The 12,181-nt window shown below is 40.0% G+C and overlaps 1 protein-coding gene across 1 annotated transcript; it reads left to right on the forward strand.

Moving 5' to 3' along the window:
• The first annotated feature begins 1,067 nt into the window (after positions 1-1,067).
• On the forward strand, positions 1,068-11,897 carry LOC133139918 (endoplasmic reticulum aminopeptidase 2-like). Its single transcript, XM_061259395.1, has 18 exons — positions 1,068-1,567; positions 1,881-2,019; positions 2,454-2,588; positions 2,712-2,832; positions 2,965-3,119; positions 3,634-3,747; positions 4,081-4,212; positions 4,659-4,790; positions 4,921-5,001; positions 5,620-5,795; positions 6,244-6,323; positions 6,688-6,871; positions 7,455-7,611; positions 8,604-8,788; positions 8,963-9,124; positions 9,252-9,392; positions 10,463-10,544; positions 10,650-11,897. The coding sequence occupies exons 1-18, from the start codon at positions 1,068-1,070 to the stop codon at positions 10,806-10,808; spliced, it is 2,835 nt and encodes a 944-aa protein (XP_061115379.1). The 3' UTR covers positions 10,809-11,897.
• Positions 11,898-12,181: the final 284 nt, after the last annotated feature.

Raw genomic sequence — 12,181 nt, forward strand, 5'->3', positions numbered from 1 at the left:
CTTACTGTAAGCAATGTGCTGCCATTTGTTTTATGTTCCAAAACATCCCTCTTAACCACCCATAATTTACTCTCAATACAAACGTCCAGCATTGCTCCTCGGTAGCCTACCTCCTAAATTAGGAGTCGTAATAACATTTAAAAACTCTTCTACCGTGAATATTTTATACTGCTCTTCCCTCATTCATTTAGTTACATCTTCCTACTCTGGCAACCCTGATATAGTCGGGTGTCATACGTTGTCTATTCGTGAACTATTGTCGACAAGTTTATGTTTTTTATTTTTTAAGAGTACCGGAACTCCCTAAAATGGTCTAAACGGGGTTGTTATAAACCGCAATTAATCGATATCTACTATGTAGCAGGCCAATGTCAACTGAATTATTGATTGCGTCACTGACAAAGGCAAACAGAAAGTGAAAGATTAACGCAGAACCAACTTTAAAACTGACTGTTGAGCCCGCGTGTCCTACTTGTGTTTCTGCAGATGCAGTCGACGTCGATTCAAACCGGTTTCTTTTTTCTTCCCTTACAAATGAGCTTGCTATCGCTCACACGAAGTGTTTGCGATTTTGGAGAAAACGTGTATTTACCAGACACTTTAAGCTAACGTAAGACACTTGACCATATGTAGCTTCCTAATTCCATCCTTCTGAACAACACCGGACAAGGTATGTTGATAAGCGTTACTCCTGCTTGTAATGTCTGCACTTCCTGATTCAGGTTCCCGGTATAGCCTACTTCCCAAGGTCAGAATCATTCATTTATAGCGCCACATTAGCATAGCATTGTAAAGTTTATTAAATAAACAACTGGGCCTATCTTTGTTATCTTTCATCGTTTAAATCGTTTATGAAACAATTTAAATGCGTCTTTTTTAACAGCAGAGCGGTGTGCGAGTCTTCAAACTGTAAACTACAAAAATATCCTATCAAAAAAATAATAATCCTATATTCCACAGAAGATCTCTCGGATGAACCTTTTTCATTGCTTTGCCTGGAAATCAACACCAGAATTGAATAATCACTGAATGAACAGTGTCAAACTACAGCAAACATGTTGCCAAACATGGTAGATGTTTGGCAACACCTTGTGAGCAGACTGAAGCTTGTTGTGTGCTTTCAGTTAGCTTTGGCTTGCACTGGGTTCACGAGTGAGGCCTCTAGCAGTCAGCCTTTCCCCTGGAATCAACTGAGGCTCCCAAATAATGTTGTTCCAAAGCACTATGACCTCAGCATCCACCCCAACCTCAGGACCCTAAACTTCACTGGAACTGTGCGGATCAGTGTTGATGTCAAACAGGACACAAGCTACATAGTCCTGCACAGCAAAGGGCTCGACATCACCAAGGCGAAGATTTTAGGGGAAGACGACGGGAAGCCAGTGGACAAGGAGCAAAATCTCACCGTTCTCGAGCATCTAGAGCAGGAGCAGATAGCTTTGCTTCTGCCGTACCAGTTACAAGAAGGACGAAAGTATCAGCTTCACATTGAGTTCCAAGCAAGCCTGGCAGATGACTTTGATGGCTTCTACAAGAGCACCTATATGACTCGTGATGGTGAAAAAAGGTGATTAATTTATTTCCCTTCAGAATCTAATGCTGAAGTAACTCATTGTTTTCTCACAGTCATGTGTCCTGCAAATAGCCTTTTCATTGCTACAGTACATGATATTCTGCATTTGGTTAAATGATAAAGTGGTTTCTAAAATGCTTAAGAGATTGTTACATGTAACAACAGTGTAACAAGAGTGTGTGCACTAATGACATGTTTGTTCATATTTAATGGCTTTCATTTACTTAATGAAATTATTTATGCTTAATGTATAATATGTGTTTGTAGTTTGATACACCCACACATAACTCTCCTGTTTTCTCTGCAGAGTACTCGCAGCCACAGACTTTGAACCCACAGCAGCAAGAATGGCTTTTCCCTGCTTCGATGAGCCTTTGTTTAAAGCCACATTTTCCATTAAGATACGCAGAGAAAGACGACATATCGCACTGTCCAATATGCCAAGGGTAATTAGTCATCTGTACTAATAATAGGCAGGTGGGGAATGCTATTTCATGCAGTAGCCGTGGCGATAGAACTCAACAGGTGCTCTTCAGTATGGCCTTGACATGAATACAAAACATACAAATAATTTTTTTTTAGAAAAGTTCCCTTGTTTGCATAACCTTCGGATAGTTTACAAAAAGGTTGTCTGAGGCACTCTGTAGTAGGGGTGACTCAATACATTTTTTGGAACCTGTTGCAAGGCTACGTATACTCGTTGTGGAACAAAAAAAAAAAAAAAAAAAAAAAACCAAAGTCATTTGTATTATTCTCTAAATTGTGCTCTGTGTGACTATACTGTAGATGCAAAATATACTTATACACAGGAATTGTAGTCTTCATGGACCAAGCAGTACTTTGGCAGGTAACTCACAGTCACATAACCTGACATCTTTAGATCCAGACTGTGGAGCACGAGGATGGACTGGTGGAAGACATCTTTGATAAGAGTGTCAGGATGAGTACCTACCTGGTGGCCTTTGTAGTGAGTGACTTCAGATCCGTTAGTGCCACTACATCTTCAGGCGTTAAGGTGAGTCGTGTTATTTCAGCAGCTAAAGCCCAAACTTTTAATAGATACATGTTTTATTATTTAATTTCTTGCGATGCTGCAGCACATAATGGTTGAATTAATATGTGTACTGTGTATTTACAGGTTTCAGTGTATGCGATCCCGGAGAAATTGAATCAAACCCATTACGCACTTGAAGTAGCAGTTAAATTGTTGGAGTTCTATGAAGTTTATTTCAACATCAGCTTCCCCTTGCCGAAACAAGGTGCTAAATCTGAAACATTTTTTTACACTTCTTCCAGTTTGATTGTTTTCCATAATATTTGCTATATTGTTTGTTATACCGTATTTTAGATTTCTTTCGTATGAACTACCGGTTGTCTCCTATGTTTTATAGACCTGATTGCTATACCGGACTTCATGTCAGGGGCGATGGAGAACTGGGGCTTAATAACCTACAGGGAGACTGCCCTCCTTTACGATCCACACACATCGTCTGCCACAGATAAATTCTGGGTCACCAGGGTCATCAGCCATGAACTGGCTCATCAGGTAGGAAGTGCTGCTATCAGGTAGTGGTTCATAACTGCTCACTCACTGCCCATTTTCTCACCTCTTCACTCTGTACCTCAACTCCTCTAATCTATTGTCACTTGTCAATAATGTCTCAATCTTAGTCCCTTTTTATATTTTGTACTTTAATCTAGGACTGTTGTATTCATATTTTTCTCAGTACAGTAGTTCCTTTACCTTGGAGTTTGGTGTGAAGACAGTCTGCCAATCTGACAATGAGTAGCAAAAAGTGTTCAATTAATTACTGGAGAGAAAAGAAAACCAGGGCTGGATTTGGATTCGGAAGGCCAGATTTGACCATCTATGCTGTAGAGTAAACTGCTGAGAAAAAAATCTAACAAACAAAAGCAGCAATAAAACAAAATATGAAGCTAGTAATGATAATTAAACAAGTGCAATGCACCATGCAGCGGTGCTTGCTATGGTGAGTCATTCCCACACAGCAGCCTGACGTAAAAGCACATTTCAAACTGATTTCAATGACTCTCTGCAGTGGTTCGGAAATCTGGTGACCATGGAGTGGTGGAATGACATTTGGCTGAATGAAGGATTCGCCCGATACATGGAGAAGGTGTCGCTCAGTAGCACCTATCCTGAAATGAAGGCGGTACGTGGAACGCATTTTAGGTTAAAATCAGTTTGTGAGCTGCGAATGAGAGTGTTCTAACTGTGTTAGGCATAGTTTTGAGATGCTGAGCATCATAGTTTTCACATCCCACATCTGAGAAATGCTTCATAGTGTATTCATCTTTTATTCCATATTTTGTCCCTCATCTTTAAATACAGTGTGTAAGAATTCTGTAACATTTGTAAGTGGGGTACTTTGAAGAGTCAAAATTGCAACCAGAACCTTGTAATTCTCAGCACAGAAGCTATGCCTGGGGTTGAAGTACACCGCCTGCACTTATATTACCCTAACAAACGAAACTTTGTTTTACAGGATGAGAATTTTTTAGGTGTGTGTTTTGGAGCCATATACAGCGATTGTCTCAACTCCTCACGCCCAATCTCTAACCCAGCTGAAACACCCGTTCAGATCATGGAAATGTTTGACTCTGTCTCTTATGATAAGGTGAGTGGCCATTGCAAATATGCTCTCACTTATATTGACCTATGGCTCAGTTGGTAGAGCATTGTATTAAGAATGCAATGGTTGTGGGTTCGAAACCCAGGGGACTACATATACTGAAACAATGTACAAGTATGCATTCATAATCCAGTGTGTCACTTTGGATAAAAGAAGCAATATGACTTTATGAGCCAATTCTGAACAGATAGAAGAAGAAGTGTGGAGTTTTGTTTTACATTTTATGTAAAATGTTTTATGATAAAGTAAGCGACCATTGCAACCTGCGATACGACTTCAGCTAATTTCTTTCTTTTCTTTGTTTTATGAAATTAATGTATTTGCCCTTACAGTCAAATACGCTCTTACTTATTACATGAGCAAGGCAGGGTTAGGAGTTTTGTTTTGCACATCCAGAGTGCTGTGCCTCTGGTTTCCTGTGTGTTATCCAGGGAGCCTGCATTCTGAACATGCTGAGGGATTTCCTGAGTGAGGAGGTGTTTCAGAGAGGGATCATCCACTACCTACAGAAGTACAGCTACAGCAACGCCAAGAGTGCAGACCTGTGGAACACTGTGGCTAACGTAAGCCTACCGCTGCGAGATGGAGGACTCTTTACTATACTCTTGAGAATCAGAAGTTAGCATTTATGGGAAAGGAAATGAACACAAAACAAATCATACATTGGGCCCTCTCTGTCTCTGTTTCCTACAGGCCTCTATTCAGAGCGACCTTTCCACCAGCAGTTTCTGCTATGCCCCTTCACATGCTGAAAAGAACGCTGTAAGTCACAAGGTGAAACAGGATTTCCTGCCAGATCTCGGTCACAGATCACCAAGTAAAAAATATTAATAAAAAAACAAACAAGATTGAAAATAATATATTGGCCCAAATTGTAGGCCTACAGTGGCTCTGTACATGGCATATAAGCAGAAGCTTTAAGTAGCTTTGAGCTAGAAAAGATGTAAAAGGACATAATTGAATGACATAATGTAATGGTGAAAGCATTACATTACATTACATTATTGGCATTTGGCAGACACTCTTATCCAGAACGACGTACAGTGAATTTAGTCTAAGCAGGAGACAATCCTCCCCTGGAGCAATGCAGGGTTAAGGGCCTTGCTCAAGGGCCCAATGCCGGTGCGGATCTTATTGTGGCTACACCAGGGATTGAACCACCAACCTGGCATGTCCTTAACCACTACACTATAAGCACTTGTACCTTAACCACTATGCTACAGGCTGCCCCTGTAGCATAGTGTAGAAAGCAGAAGACATAAGGAATATGTCATGGCTGAACATATTGAGTCGTGTCCCAAATGTTTTTCCCAGTGCCACAAACAGCACATTAAATGGTTGGCATTTATATTAATTTGAGGCCTGTTACCTGAGTGACAGTTCTTCTCCCAGCTTTGGTACACATGTGAGAACCTGGATGTGAGGGAGATGATGGACACATGGACACATCAGATGGGTATCCCTCTGATTACGGTGGAAAGAACAGGAGCGAGCGTCCGGATTCGCCAGGAAAGGTTTCTGAAAGGAATCCTGGATGATGATGCAGAGTATCCCTCTCTACAAGCAGGGTTTGTGATTACCCACAACACCCACAACACTTATAATATGGATGCAGTCTGCTTCAATTATGTGTTCACAGCCTGGATCACTTATATTTAACTGATAGAGCCTGAACATTTCCAGTATATACTGCATTCCTAAGGCTGGCACCACCAATATTAGTGTGTGCGTGCATGTGTGCATGTGCGCGTGTGCGTGTGTGTGTGCATGCATGCATGTGTATCTCACTATAAATCACGAGTAATCTTATACCAGTAAGGTAAAGGACTGCAAGAAATAAAATAAATTGCCAATACATGCATTACAAATAGAATATTGTTTTATTATATGCTAAGAAAGAATTGTGTACATAATGGAATTTCAGAGGGAGATTTCTTTGCTAGTAAATCACCATAAATCGTAAATCTATGACAAATATAGTATGTGGTTTCATCATCAAGTCCTTTTGCTCAACAGGTACCTGTGGCATATTCCTATAACGTATTTCACCAACCATTCCAAAACTCCCCACAGACATTTGTTGAAAACAAAGACTGGTATGTTTGACTAATCTAACTGGTGTTCTGTTGTGGAAACTTCTCTTGGTCCTTTCTTCTGCCATTTTCCTTTGTATATTTTGCATTCAAATGCAACACAATGACTTTGTATATATAATACAAATAAATGTGTTATTTAGCTGACACTTATCAAAAGCAATTTATAGTTGATTAGACCAAGCTGGGGACAATCCCCCTGGATCAATGTGGGATTAAGGGCCATGCTCAAGGGCCAAACAGCTGTATGGATCTTATCTGCATTGAGGTTTGAACCCCCAACCTTCTGGGTCCCAGTCATGAACCATGGTGCTATAGGCTGCCCCTACTCTTGAGCCCTATAGTGATGTCATTTCCTGTTCTGCAGACACCATTCAACTAGAGGGAGAGGTCGGCTGGATAAAGGTCAACGTTGACATGAGCGGATATTACATGGTGCATTATGGGGAAGAAGGATGGGATGCCCTGATTAGTCTGCTAGATCAGAACCACACTGCATTGAGCAGTAAAGACCGAACTAACCTCATTCAAAATGCCTTCCAGCTGGTCAGGTAATGTGTACCTGTGTAAGGTAACATACACCTGTGTAAAGTACTGTGTAAGATAATGGCTTCTACTCTTCTATGGCCTGAACAGAGAAGAAAGAATGTATATTATATTAATTTGTATTATATTGTATTACACCATAGACCACGGGTATCAAACTCCAGTGCTGGAGGGCCGCTGTACCTGTTGGTTTTTGGTGTGTTTCAGCACGAGTGATTAATTTATTTGATTGGCTGAAGTATCCATACACCTGAATTCAGAAGGCCTTAATTGGCTGCTGATTGAAAGGAAACCACAAATATCTGCAGACACTGTTTGTTTGACACAACTGCCATTGGCACGTAGAATGTCTGTGTTTCTGCATGTGTGTCCATGCATGCCTACATGTGTGTGTGCTGGTTTTGTGGTAGAGATATTTAGTATTTACAGTATTTACAGCAGTTCTGCATGTTTATTGCATATTGATCTGCAGAGGTACAGTTTGGAATCTATGGTTTTCACACCACATTGAAATATGCACCTTTGCTTATTATAGAAGTATTAGTTCCATGGAACGCTGCTCTGAAGTTTGTGTTATTTTTTATTCAGCACAGGCAAGATGTCCTTGTACCAAGCTCTTAATCTGACGCGGTATCTGAACCGAGAAACCGAAAACCTACCCCTAATACAGGGGATATCTTACATCAGTCTTCTGTACCTCAAGATGGAACTACAGAACGTCTCAAGCACCGCAGAAAGTCTAAAGGTTTGGCTTCTCTTCGCTTTGTTCTTTTGGAAGAGGCCTTTTTAGATGTTTGTAAAAACTAATCTTTAAAATCTGTTATCGATACACAATGCACATGTGCATACTTTTGATGCATCATAGTTCACCACACACTCACTGAGCACTCAACTAGGTATTTCTTAGACTTATCTTTTAGACTTCTACTGCTGTAGCCTATCCACTTAGGGTTATGATGTGTTGTGTCACTTTCCTGTCAGCTTTGACCAGTTTGGCCATTCTCCTCTGATCTATCTCATTAACAAGGCCTTTCTGTCTGCAGAACTGCTGCTCACTGGATTTTAAAAAGTTTTTTGCACCATTCGTTCATGACTGAGTAGGTGAAATAAAGTATAAATGTTCCTAATAAGGTGCTCAGTGAGTGTATATCTGCTTCTACACTTTCATCCAGAATGACATAGAGTAGGCCTGTATGAGATCATAGCTATATACACTATATTCTTTAATGCAGGATCTATCAATTAATCACACTAGTGTTAAAATGTTATGCTATGTACCCACACGTGGGCAAGCTATGGCAAGATATTCGGTACCTAATGGGACACATTGGACATTTTGGAAATAAAGTGCTTTAGAAAAGTTCAAAATAAGTATATTGCCTCTAACTTTAATATGCAAAATTGCCAATACACTTTACAGTGCACTACTGTAAGATTGTGAACACTTTGAGAGGTTTGAATATTAAACAGCCTGCCCAGGGGTGAGTGCATGTTGTTTGATATAGAGTAGGCATTATACATGGCTGTAGCATGTTGTTAGAGATCTGTGCTGATACCTTGATGGAGAGCAGGCTGATGTTAGCGTTAGGGCCGATCAATTTAATTTCCTGTCTTTCCTGTCTAAGTAACTTATTCCACATTTTCTTTTTACAAAAGGCTATACCTAAATGTGGTGGAGTGTTTCATTTATTTTTGTGACATGCTACCAAACACCTTCCATATTTATTTGTTTTCCAGACTTATGTCCTGCGGTATTTCAGGGATGTGATTGACAAGCAGACATGGAACGACGAGGGCTCCATGTCGGAGCGGAAGCTCCGAGCAGCAATCCTGAAATTGTCCTGTGTCCTGGGATACCCACCCTGTGTCCAGAAGGCTTCCCAGCTCTTTGGGGAATGGCTCGCTTCAAACGGCACCAAGAGGTAGGAAACAAACCGCAAAGCAGGAACAGATCAACACTGGAGCTTGAATCACTAATCATCCAGGTCCCAGTCAAGCAATGTACTACAAAGCATCTTACTGCAGTTTGTAGCACATTGTCTTTCTGCAGATCTTGTATGCAGCTTTCAGAATGTGTCTGTCCTCTCTTTCGGCAGGGTGCCAGCAGATGTTCTGACACCAGTTTTTCTAGTTGGAGCCCAGGATGCAACAAACTGGAACCTTCTTCTCAATATCTACAAGAGCTCGTTGTCCTCAAGTTATAAGAAAAAGATCCTGTCTGCTCTGACCAGCAGTAAAGATCCTGACAAACTTGTCAGGTGTGTATTGAGGGTAAAATATGGGATTAGAACCACCAACTTGCGTGCCTTAACCACTACGCTAAGGCCGCCCCGTTGCTTTAAGTGATGAGTCCTGATGATTTTACCCCCTGTGATTGGTGTGCAGGCTGATCAATCTGGCAATGGAGGGAGAGGTGATCAGGACACAGGATCTGGGCTCTGTCATCGTTGCCATCTCCCTGAATCCCGCAGGACAAACCCTGGCCTGGAACTTTCTCCAGAAAAACTGGAAACAGCTGCTGGAGAAGTAGGTGTTACCCAACTGTGCAAGGAGATTCACTTCCTTAATTCCTGAGGGTTATATTACAGCATATTCACTTATACAAATATACCCTGCTCATATTATGGATAATGCATGTGTACAGAGCTGTCAATTTATTATTGCAATATGGCACCTTTGTCAGTGCTATAAATGCAGTGCACTTGCCTTATGGATAATACTGTGTTGAGACGCACCTTCCCCCATGTGGAAAGGCTAGGAGTACTATTTGACAATAGAGGACAGTTGAGGATTGAATGCTAGCTTGCAGCTGAGGTCAAAGTGTTGTTTGTCATGAGGAAATGTGGATCATGTGACAGTTAGAGTGCTGAACAGTGGTGTTATTGATGTATTCACGGGCTCGTCTGTGTCTGAATTCTAAAGCATCTGGGTGTCTGTATACTCTGCAGTCACTCTAGCATAGCAAGTTTAATATTATTTAAATATAACTTGCCTCTATATTTCTTTTTAATTCAATTGATTTTTACAGCTGGGAAATAATTTAAGTACATCAAAGATCTAGTTTAGGGAACTAGATTTGATTCAATGCTAAAACAGTTAGTTCAAAACAAACACTGACGTCAATAATAAAGCAGTACCCCAATTGTTCAAAAAATTACATGTCACACTTGAAAAACAGCAGAAAAATAGCCTCAAATTTGAAGTTGTAATACAAAAAGGCACGCTGTCAACAACCCCCCCCCCCCCCCCATCTTCTTTTGTACGTACTGTTTATATGAATACAAAAGAAATTCCCTTGTTTGCCATTTCCCACTGGGCATAAACTTGAACTAGGAGTCCTGCAAGTCATTTTGTAAGACTATATCACTATAATAAATGACTTATCTTTTCCATCTAATACTGTATGTAGAATGTTGTTGCAGTGCTGGTAACTGACATGCCTCCAAACACGAAAGTGGTATCTTTTCACGTTGTTTAGTTTTTAGGAAAAGAAAACTAAAGGTATAAAGGAAAGGTATTCTTTATTCTTACATATTTATATGTGATTTATTATCCAATACCTTTGCAGTAACAAGGTGAATTACCTGTTTTCCTAGGTTCCATGTGGGATCATCATCATTCAGAAAAATCTTGACGGGAACCACTGGACATGTCTCCTCTAAGAAGGAGCTGGAGGAGGTGAGATTTGGTCACTGTTGCCTTGTAATTTAGTTGACACAATGGATAATACATTTTTAAGACCTTGTTCTTATTATTAATTAGTTGTTTGTTCTTTTCTGGTAGGTAAAGGCATTCTTTGATTTGTTAAAAGCACATGGACATAAATTAAAAGTGACAGAAGTCGTGATAGAAGGGATCCAGAAGAATATCCGTTGGTTGGAGAGAAATCTTCACATGCTGAATAAATGGTTGTCAGAGAATACTCCTTCAGAACCAATATAACAGTGTTTTTATAACTGAAACTGTAAAAAAGATGTACAGTGCAGTTGCTAATTGCTGTGTATATGATTATATAGTCCTCTCCAAATGTACTGGAACAGGAAGGCCAATTTCTTTGTTTTTCCGATACGATTAATACATTTGGGGTTGAAATTAAAAAGATGATCACGAGACAACAGTTCAGAATTTCAGCTTTTATTTCCTGGTCACCTAGATGTGTTAAACTACTTAGACCATAGGACCTCTGGCATCAGACCACCCAATTTTTAGGTGAGAAAAAGTATTAGAACAGAGAGTATTTAAGTAAATGAAAGTAAATAACACTTCATATTTGGTAACATATCCCTGTTTGTTTTGGCGGGTTTTTCCCTTTAATCTCTTCTTCAGGAGGTGAAATGCATGATCAATTGGGTTAAGGTCTGGTGATTGACTTGGCCAGTCTAAAACCTTCCACTTTTTCTCCCCAATGAAGTCCCTAATTGGGTCATTGTCTTGCTCCATAATGAAGTTCCTCCCAATTAGTTTGGACGCATTTCTCCATAAATTGGCAGACAGAATGTTTTTGTAGATTTCTGAATTCATCCTGCTGCTACAATCATCATCATCATTACATCATCAGTAAAGATTAGTGAGCCTGCTCTAGAAGCAGCCATGCAAGCCAAAGCCATGACACTTCCTCCGCCGTGCTTCACAGATGAGCTTGTATGTTTTAGATCATGAGCAGATCCATTTTCTCTCTACACTTTGGCCTTTCCATCACTTTAGTAGAGGTTAATCTTGGTCTCACCAGTCCATAAAACTTTGTTCCAGAACTTTTGTTGCTCATATCTGTACTTCTTTGCAAATTGTAATCTCGCCTTCCGATTCTTACTACCAATAAGTGATTTGCATCTTGTAGTATAGCCTCTATGTTGCTTCAATATATAGCAAAAACAAAGGAATTGACCTTACTGTTCCAATACTCTTGGAGGGGACTGTATGTATATTGATTGCTTTCATCAGCCTGTTTTGTTTACATCAGGATATGGATGGCACAGAACAAACTGTTGCCATCTGGAATTACAAATAAAGCACTGATTACTCCTCTAAAAATGTATTCATTTATTGATTGGTATTGGATTTGAATTCCATACATACAGTATATGCATACAAGTGTATTTCCTGCAAATGCTCTTACTGTTCACACGTCATCACACTGTAGACATTGCTCGACATTGAGATACATTTCCTAATGTGAATGTAATTTGATATATTGACTTTTCCTCTGAAGAAAAAACAGCAGCCTTTGGTGTTTATCAACAGCCATATTGTAAGTGAGAAGATATGGCAAGAACATAATGCATGCTCCTTATCTCTAGGCTTTTAGTTCTGAGCAG

This window comes from Conger conger, chromosome 11 (genome assembly GCF_963514075.1).
Source record: "Conger conger chromosome 11, fConCon1.1, whole genome shotgun sequence".
In the NCBI taxonomy this organism is placed as follows: Eukaryota; Metazoa; Chordata; class Actinopteri; order Anguilliformes; family Congridae; genus Conger; species Conger conger.